This window comes from Scyliorhinus canicula, chromosome 17 (genome assembly GCF_902713615.1).
Source record: "Scyliorhinus canicula chromosome 17, sScyCan1.1, whole genome shotgun sequence".
NCBI lineage: Eukaryota > Metazoa > Chordata > Chondrichthyes > Carcharhiniformes > Scyliorhinidae > Scyliorhinus > Scyliorhinus canicula.
Window position 1 is genome coordinate 57,505,725 of NC_052162.1, and position 10,095 is coordinate 57,515,819.

Genomic DNA, 10,095 nt, shown 5'->3' on the forward strand with positions numbered 1-10,095 from the left:
AACTGCTAATACTGCACCTCCCTCAGTCAAATCTCAGTGCTGACTATATCATAATTCCACGTATCAATCCCCACCCTTAACTCATCCGTTTTACCTGTAATACTCCTGGCATTAAAGTAGAGGCCACCCAGCATTGTCTGACTCCCATGAAATTTACTGCCACTGTATTCCCTCTGACTTCATTGTCTTTCTGTGTTATGCTGTGCCCCTATTCTGCTAACGGTCTGCGTTTCTCCCCTTCCCTCACAGTCCACTGAGAAGTCTTCACTTCAACTTCAAAGCATTACCTCCATCAAAGTAACTATAGGCCTGCCATGAAAGAGATTGGGATAATTATAAGTTGCAACTACCTGTACTACCTTCATGTGTATCTAATCTTTGTGCATGTATGAGATGAGTGAGTGAGACTTCACATTTTTAAACCTGGGGTACGTGTGTGTTAATAAATATTTTAAAACTTCACCAGTAAGGTGAACAACAAAAGGTTTGCTGCTGGATCTGGTAATTGGGATACACATTGCGGGTAAGAAAATAAACACCTTTTGAACATAGCAGTAAAAAAGAACACAGAAATCCTCGGCGGAATTCTCCGGTTGCCGACGTCGAAGTCGTGTTTGCCGATCGGCCGGAGAATCCCCGTTTTACCAAAACCGGGGGCAGCGCCGCTTTTGCGATGCTCCGCCCTGTCAAAAACGTCATGCTCAAAGAGTTCACTATCTGCCGTCAGGACGGCCTCAGGGCATCACCAAACGCCCGCCCCCGATGCTCCTCCGCAATAGGCCGAGTTCCTGACAGCATGGAATGCTTATTCTTTTTTTTTGTGAACACGGCGTGACGGCCATGGGCTGAGTCCAGCGCCGCCACAGTCAGGGGATGGGGGGGGGGGGGGGGGGTGCTGTTCCACGGACGGGGGGGGCTTTGATGGAGGTTGGGGACACTGGTGGGGGTCGTCCTGTGGTGGCAATGGAGGTTACTGGAGAACAGTATGTGGCAGTCCTGGTCCGCGTTCGGCTGGCGCCGTGTTGCACAGCATAGCCGCTGCAGGCCGCTGCCGTGCGCATATGCGGACACCGACCCGGCAATTCTCCCCCTATCTGCTGATAAATGCTGCGCAGCTGCTAGCCCCCCCACCAGACGGAGGATCGGTGCAGGTTTTGCGCCGTTTTTTCTGGCGTAAAATCCCACGCCGGATTCAGCACTTATTCTTCAAATTGGAGAATCCAGCCCCCTGTCTGTGACACTGTAATGTTAAGTATGCGTTGTAATTGTTCAAGATTATTGATGTGGTGTGGTCTTTTGAACAGTGCCTGAGGGAGGCAGAGGGCAATAGGTCGGTTATGGCATTTGAAAATGCATTCGCTGACCCGCATGTCTGATGTCATTAAACTCCTTTTGGCATTATTTCCAAATCCTCAAAGGGTGGTACTGCAATGGTTATCTACTCTCATTACCTTAATTCACAAACTCTATTTGAAAGGGCTTCCAGTTCCCTGTAAACCGAGGAACTCTCTTTTGTTCACCTCCGACACTGAGCACTCGAGCACTTTATCAAAGGACATTGGAGCCTGGGCTGAAATTCTCCGACCCCCACAGGGTCGGAGAATCGCCTGGTACCGGCGAAAATCCCGCCCCCGACGTGGCCGGAATTCTCCGCCACCCGGGAATTGGCGGGAATCACGCCCCGCCAATCGGCGTGCCCTCCATGGCGATCGGCGAGCCCCCTGCGGCGATTCTCCAGCCCGCGATGGTCCGAAGTCCCGCCGCTGAGAGGCCTCTCCCGCCGCCGTGCTTTGAATCACCTCTGGTGGCGGCGGGATCGGCAGCGCGAGCGGCCCCCGGGGTACTGGGAGGGGCGCGGGGCGATCGGACCTCGGGGGGGTGCCCCCTTGGTGGCCAGGCCCGTGATTGGGGCCGACCGATTTGCGGGCGGGCCAATGCCGTGGGGGCACTCTTTTTCTTCCGCCACCGCCACGGCCTCCACCATGGCTGAAGGCGGAAGAGAATCCCGCAGCGCGCATACGCCGGTGGTGACGTCAGTGGCAGCTGACGCACCGGCGCATGCGCGAACCGGCGAAGGCCTTTCAGCCACCCCTGGCGCCGGGCGGCAGGCATCAAAGGCCGCTGGCGCCGGTTTTGGTGCCAGTCGGCGTGGCGCCAACCACTCCGGCGCGGGCCTAGCCCCCAAAGGTGCGGAGAATTCCGCACCTTTGAGGAGGCCCGACGCCGGAGTGGTTGGCGTCACTCCGCTACGCCGGGACACCCCCGCCCCGCCGGGTAGGGGAGAATTACACCCCGATCTCTGCCATGTTTTGCCATTCTTCCCTCAGCCAAGCACTGTTCTCCACCAATTTCCCACATCTGCTCCATTCAAAATATAGCTCTTTTTTTAAGAGGTGCAGGCTGGTTTTCAGTGGCACAAGCTAACTTGAAGTCATGTTAAACTCTCATGTTTTTACTTCCCTGCTCCGAGAGATATCCACTCAACAATGTTTCTGGCTGCAAAGTGCCAATATGTAAAAGTGCAGGGAGCACAAAATTTGTGTGTTGCCTCCCACATCAGAACCTATTGCCGGACATTATTGGGTCTTACCGAATTTCACGGTCCTAAGGCATTTCTTCCAACTGATAATCGATCTTGCTTTTCTGACAAGAGTCTGAGGGAACTCTGCAAAATGCTGCGAATCTGATGGGCTAGGTCTTGGCTATGTGAAATTTTACTGTTACCCTTATTAAGAACAAAACCTCTGTCTGCTTCATAAGGCAAATGATGACCAAGGTGGAGCCAAGAACTGGAAGGCAAAAGCTTTGAAGTGAAATGGGCTGGGAGTTAAATATTGGCCAGAATTCTCCGGTCATTGCTATTCACTTTTCCCACTGACAATAGAAAATCCCATTGAGAATCAGCGGGAAGATAGAATCCCGCCGCCAGTGAACACCGCTCCGCCGAGAAACACATGGGTGGAGGACCAGAGAATCTCGCCCTTTGGTGCAGATCCAAATAAAGAGTGACATGAAGTTTCCACCAGCTCTTTGATTGGAGGATCCAAGAGGCAATGAGTGACAATCACATTCATATTTCCAGAAAAATATTTATTTAAAACTTTTCATATACAGTTATTTGCGTTGTAGTAATTTCCAAATCTAAAATTTATAGAATCCAAATCTTTGTACAGAAATAACAACATTTGACTTGAATATGTGAACATTTCTGATTCTTTCATCCAGTAAGAAATAGCACTTTTACAGTAAGTATATATTGTATTTGTTTACGTCTACAGTTCATCGAGGTTGCTTTAACTATTTCAGAATATTTTGCTAAAGTTATCTGGCGCATTGTTTGTAAAGTGGTTGAACGTGTCCACTCCAGCTACCAGCACTGTCGCAGGGAATGAGCGGGGTCTGTCTGGATCCTGAAAAAAATTGCAAACATCAGCATTAACAATCCTTCTTGCACTGTGTCTAAATCTAATTGCACTAGAAAAGCCCAAGCTCTGTCCCCAGATTGGCTTCGCAACCAAATGCAGGTGGAATGGTTTTAATCTGGAATTGAGGTGATGTACCATGAAGTCATGTAGGAATGGACGCTATATTCAAAGTATATTTCCCCTTGGTTACCCCACCTGGCAATCATTTGTTAGCTATTGGAGGCCTGCAGGCAAATCAGGAAGATTGGCAATCCTATTCCTGACAACAATTTAAGGTTGGCGGTTATAAAGAACATACAAAACATTGAGATGTGTATACTATTAATATTTATATATGGAGAAAAGTTGAAAACTCACATCAACAGGATAAGCAGTAGTTGGGACATAACGGATCACAAAGCCACATCTACGCCTATTTGACAAGTTGGGTTCACTGAAATGTACTGTCAGGCCATCATGGATCTGAAACAATTTTATTAAATAATAGTAAATAATGTTAAAAACACAATACTAATTTTTTTTCATATTTTCAGTCTAATTTATTTTTAATTTCAGTTGTCTACTTACGGACATTTGTCCTGCTTTGAGAGGACATTGAATAGCCTTCTCAGCTTCAACCAAATGCTTGGGAATTTCCTGATTTGATGTCAACATATTTCCGGCAATAGCACTTGTCCCATGCTCCTGTAGACCTAGTTTGTGGCTTCCTATAAGCATAATTTAGCACAGTATTATCCCTCTGGAAATACTTATAATTATTTTGGTATAAAATTATAAAACGTGACATTTGATTGGAAAGTTGCAAATATCATTAAATGTTATGACATGTTGCATAAACTCATTTTCCTTGACATCATAAAGTTGAGGGATTATCTAATTGAGGTCTTTGAAACAATGAAGGGATTCAATGTGGTAACTCAAAAAAAAAATGATTTCACGTGCGGTTGCAATCCAGAGCAAGGGGAACAGTTTTAAAGCTTGAACTGGGTCATTTGCGAGTGAAATCAGGATTACTTTGCTCTGCTGTCCTTACAGACCTACAACTATGTAGTTGACTCTGAACAGCCTTTTGAAATGGCCAAGGAAGCCATTCAGTTGGAGGTGGCTTAACGCCACCATTCTTAGGGATGGGCAATAAATGGTGATCTTGCCTGTGAAGCTCAATCCCAAGAATGAATAAAAATGTGTGGGTTGAAATTTCCACTCAAAATCCTATAGATACTGGATCAGTAGAAATTTTCAAGACCAGGAATATTTGTTGGATATCGTGGGATATGGGACAAAAGCAGTAAATGGAGTTCAGGTCCAGATCAACCATGATCTAATTGATTGATGAAATCGGCTTGAGGGGCTAAAGGTCCTTCTCCTGTTTCAATGTGAGTTCAAAAAAAGAAAAATATAATCAAAGTCAACGCTGCCTATAATTCTAACCTGGGATAACCTGCAGGACCCCATTTTCTTCATCAACGTCATCCAAAGCCAGCCACACAGATGTTACAGATCCTCCTTCAAAGCCCCAGTATCTATCAATAAAGAACAATGTGAAGTTATAATTGTCGAGGGAATCAATAGCCACATCGAGAAGCATAATTTAGTATTTTGCTGCATTGTGTTTCCTGACTCACCTGATATCCTGATGCCAGGCAACATAGGGAGCCACATTGCTTTTGTGAGGGACATCAGAGGCTGGATACTTACAGATAAACCGAGAATCAAGCAGAATAACATTAGGCCCCAAAACTGCAATAATGGCTTGGAGGACCAAAGGATTTGTAGCTAAATCCATTACCCATTTATATTGTAAATGCACATTGTGAAGGCTGTACTGGGTGTATACTTTACCTAAAAGACACAAAACAGAAATAATCAAATAGCCAAGTTAAATTAACTTTTAAAGAAGTATTTATTATTGCCAGATGTTCATCAAAGTTACTGAATTAAATATGGAGCCACATTTCCAGATCCTGCAGTTTCTACACACTGATGAGTTATAAGGAATAACCCAGTCATACAAATCCTTACTTACCAAATTTATCTTCTAGGGCTGAAAAGTTCTGAGTTGTCAGGTCAAGCTGATCTTTATCTAAGACATGGATTTCTGTAAGATAGCCATTATTTTCATAGAAAGTTTTCAGCTCGTTTGCCTTGCTCTGCATTTTTAGTAACTTGTTTACCTGTCCCTGTTTGTCGAAGTTGTGCTCGCTCTGATACTGATACCCTGTTGAGTCTAACTTAAATAGGTAGCTTTGACATCTTGATTTGCATATTGTTGCTTCATTAGCTCCTTGGATTGAGGCCAAATACCAGCAGCTCTCACTTCCCCATAACTGCTGTTGCTACATTGCGCAACCACACCTTTCTGAAGAACAAAACATGGGAAGTTGATACTTTTGTCGGAACTATAGTTCAGACCAGTATTAGTTTTAAAGTTTGGCTGTTTTGTCCTTCTGGATTTGACTCCGCTTACTTCCGCTAACACAAGCCTGAACTGCTCGCATCCCCTTCAGAATGCAGGTCAGCCAGCAGCCGATGTACCAGAAGGAATCCCTCCCTGTAGCCATAAAACATAACTGGCGGGCTGAAGTAGTCGAGAGTGGGGCCTCTGTCCCTCAGTGAGAGGAAGTCCGGTTGGCTGGTAGCTCCAGAACTCCTGGCAGTAGCCGAGCTCTGCTCTGGGCACCGTCAGGACTGCAAGAAGGAATAGGGGAGCTAGGATTGGTTGCCAGGGAATTTAAGTCCCAAGCTTCTAGTCCAGGAGGAATTCAAATACAGGCCCTTCGGCCCTCGATGGTGCGCCGACCTGTGAAACCACTCTAAAGCCCAACTACACTATTCCCTTATCGTCCATATGTTTATCCAATGACCATTTGAATGCCCGTAATGTTGGCGAGTCCACTACTGTTGCAGGCAGGGCATTCCACGCCCTTACTACTCTCTGAGTAAAGAACCTACCTCTGACATCTGTCCTATATCTATCTCCACTCAATTTAAAGCTATGTCCCCCTCATGCTAGACATCACCATCCGAGGAAAAAGGCTCTCACTGTCCACCCTATCTAATCCTCTGATCATCTTGTATGCCTCAATTAAGTCACCTCTTAACCGTCTTCTCTCTAACGAAAACAGCCTCAAGTTCCTCAGCCTCCCCTCATAAGATCTTCCCTCCATACCAGGCAACATTCTGGTAAATCTCCTCTGCACCCTTTCCAATGCCTCCGCATCCTTCCTATAATGCGGCGACCAGAATTGCACGCAATACTCCAAATGCGGCCGCACCAGAGTTTTGTACAGCTGCAACATGACCTCATGGTTCCGAAACTCAATCCCTCTACCGATAAAAGCTAACACACCATACGCCTTCTTAACAACCCTTTCAACCTGGGTGGCAACTTTCAGGGAACTGTGTACACGGACACCGAGATCTCTCTGCTCATCCACACTACCAAGAATCTTACCATTAGTCCAGTACTCTGTCTTCCTGTTATTCCTTCCAAAATGAATCACTTCACACTTTTCTGCATTAAACTCCATTTGCCACCTCTCAGCCCAGCTCTGCAGCTTATCTATGTCCCTCTGTAACTTGTAACATCCTTCCGCACTGTCCACAACTCCACCGACTTTAGTGTCATCTGCAAATTTACTCACCCATCCTTCTACGCCCTCCTCCAGGTCATTTATAAAAATGACAAACAACAGTGGCCCCAAAACAGATCCTTGTGGTACACCACTAGGAACTGGACTCCAGTCTGAACATTTCCCATCAACCAACACCCTTTGTCTTCTTGCAGCTAGCCAATTTCTGATCCAAACTGCTAAATCACCCTGAATCCCATGCCTCCGTATTTTCTGCAATAGTCTACCGTGGGGAACCTTATCAAACGCTTTACTGAAATCCATATACACCACGTTAACTGCTTTACCCTCATCCACCTGTTTGGTCACCTTCTCAAAGAACTCAATAAGGTTTGTGAGGCATGACCTACCCTTCACAAAACCGTATCGACTATCTCTAATCAAATTATTCCTTTCCAGATGATTATACATCCTATCTCTTATAAACCTTTCTAAGACTTTGTCCACAACAGAAGTAAGGCTCACTGGTCTATAATTACCGGGGTTGTCTCTACTTCCCTTCTTGAACAAGGGGACAACATTTGCTATCCTCCAGTCTTCTGGCACTATTCCTGCAGACAAAGATGACTTAAGGATCAAAGCCAAAGGCTCAGCAATCTCCTCCCTAGCTTCCCAGAGAATCCTAGGATAAATCCCATCCGGCCCAGGGGACTTTTCTATTTTCACACTTTCCAGAATTGCTAACACCTCCTCCTTATGAACCTCAATCCCTTCTAGTCTAGTAGCCTGTATCTCAGTATTCTCCTCGACAGGTTTTGGAGGTCAGCTGGTGAAGAGTGAAAGTGGTGGCGACATTTTGGGGGTGGGTGGATGGGGGAAAAGGGTCACTGATGCACATGGCACACATGAACCCTGTGGCACTCCAACAGGTTCATCTTGAATTATTTATTTTAATGTGGCAGGCAGACTGCTGATTACAGCATCCACTCAACTAGTATCATGTATGGGTCAGCTCGAGGGTGGGTGAGATTGTGGTGTGCTGCTCACCACTCATATTTTATGTGACCATTTGTGGAAAATGCGCCTGGTTGGCAGGGCTATAAAATCTAGTCCACAGCAAATTGTATAGGCCTCAGCCCAGCCTGCCTTTTTTCTTCTTTTTTTAATTTCGAGTACCCAATTCACTTTTTCCAATTAAGGGTCAATTTTGCGTGGCCAATCCACCTAGCCTGCACATATTTGAGTTGTAGGGGCGAAACCCACGCAAACACAGGGAGGATGTGCAAACTCCACAAGGATAGTGACCCAGAGCCGGGGCCGAACCTGGGACCTTGGCACTGTGAGGAAGCAGTGCTAACCACTGTGCAACCGTGCTGCCCAGTCTACCTTTTTTGACATTCCTGTAGCGAACTATCATTGGGCTGCAATTTATTGTCCAAGGCAGTGGGCGGCAGTCTGAACTGGAAGTGTGCCAATCACCAACTCCCACCTCTGTGTGTGAGAGCTGTGTGATAATACTTATTTATTTAATTTGTTTAATTCTATAATAATTTGGTATTTAAATATTTAATCCTGTATTGCACACCCTTTTCCCTTTTCATTATTTAAAATTATATTTCTTGAGGTTTTACATTATAACAAACAATGCAACCAAATCATAGGAATGGTCCAGCACCACAAGAAAAAGGTAAAAGCTTAATATACATGAATTCAGAGGGAACTGGGAGAACAGTCCTACAACGTCAATATAATTATTGGGCGTAACTTGATACCTCTAAAAGCTCCAGCAGAGAAGAAGGGTGAAACAGGACAAAGCCATGAAAACATGGTAAAATGACACACACCTTCCCCTGCGACGATTGCTCATAATTACCACAAATGATGTGCCCTATGTTTGGGTGTTTCCCTCAATTCCAGCAGAGCCAGAGGCACCAATAACACACTGTCTCCTTTGTCCCTCAGTTACCAACATAACCCTAGTCTCAATCTCCCATCTCCAGGTAATTTTGATTATAATGTTCAGAACCAACATCATTCTAAGCAATTATACAGAGAAGACGAGCTGCTATATATTTGGATTAAAATCAGTGTCGTCAACGCCTCAAACTAAAAGGGCAGAGAACTATCAGGAATGAATCACAAAGGGTCAGGTTGAAACTGTGGGTCCATGTTTCCTGGTGCAAGCCCGTCACTATTGATGAAAAATAATAAAGCTTCTTAATCAAATAAGAAGCGTCACGACGACAAGACGACGGCAGGATATCAAAGTGCAGATCTCGGCTCAACCCCAGACCCCATGCATGGAGTCCTCCTCGCAGGATGTCTTTGAGAAATCCCAAATTCCAGGGGACAACAGGATACCAACAACAGCACCGGGCGTGGCCTAATCCAGCACACAGTCTGACACACAAAAATCAGCACCTCGTGGACCTCCAGTACACCCCAAAACCTATAACCCCGCCGGTTCTTCATCTCCTCAACACTGGAAATTTACATTGCTCCTTCACCTAAATTGATCATATTCAACTCTTCCTTTAACTGTTCTATCTCCAGTTTTGGAGTTAGGCGATCCATCAATGGGCGGGATTTACTGACCAACCCACCGCGTGTTTTTCGACAGTGGAGGCAGCACACCAGCGGGATCTACCGGCCCCGTCAGTAGGAACTACCGGTCTTGCCGTTGTCAACAAGATTTCTCATTGACTGCATACCTTGTCGCCGGGAAACCTGTGCGCCGGCGTGGGACTGGAATATCCCACCAGCCTAAACAGCCGGTAATCCAGCCCAATATCTTTTACAAACCCACTGATTCCCCACGACAATCTTGACTAGACTTCCTCCTATCCACTTCCTACAAGTCCTCCATTCCATTCTCCCAGGTTCTCTGTCACTGTTGCATGTCTTCTGATTAATTTTCACAGTGAGATAAATTGGTTCATTCCAGCAATTTGTGAACATTTGAATTGTTCAAACTAATCATCTTGAAAGAAGACTCTTAATGGATTTCAGATCTGAGAAGAGAGAAACTGGTCATTTATTTTACTAGTCAGGAGCCTTTATTGGTTTTGTCAATAGACATAGTTTTCCTTCCCCCCCCC

General features: G+C 45.6%; 1 protein-coding gene across 1 annotated transcript; it reads right to left on the minus strand.

Annotated features, from left to right (window-relative positions):
• Positions 1-3,075: 3,075 nt before the first annotated feature.
• Positions 3,076-5,632, minus strand: zgc:174917 (uncharacterized protein LOC565650 homolog). Its single transcript, XM_038775548.1, has 6 exons — positions 5,452-5,632; positions 5,051-5,267; positions 4,857-4,948; positions 3,993-4,132; positions 3,783-3,887; positions 3,076-3,410 (listed from the first exon to the last, which is right to left on the minus strand). The coding sequence occupies exons 1-6, from the start codon at positions 5,579-5,581 to the stop codon at positions 3,303-3,305; spliced, it is 792 nt and encodes a 263-aa protein (XP_038631476.1). The 5' UTR covers positions 5,582-5,632; the 3' UTR covers positions 3,076-3,302.
• Positions 5,633-10,095: the final 4,463 nt, after the last annotated feature.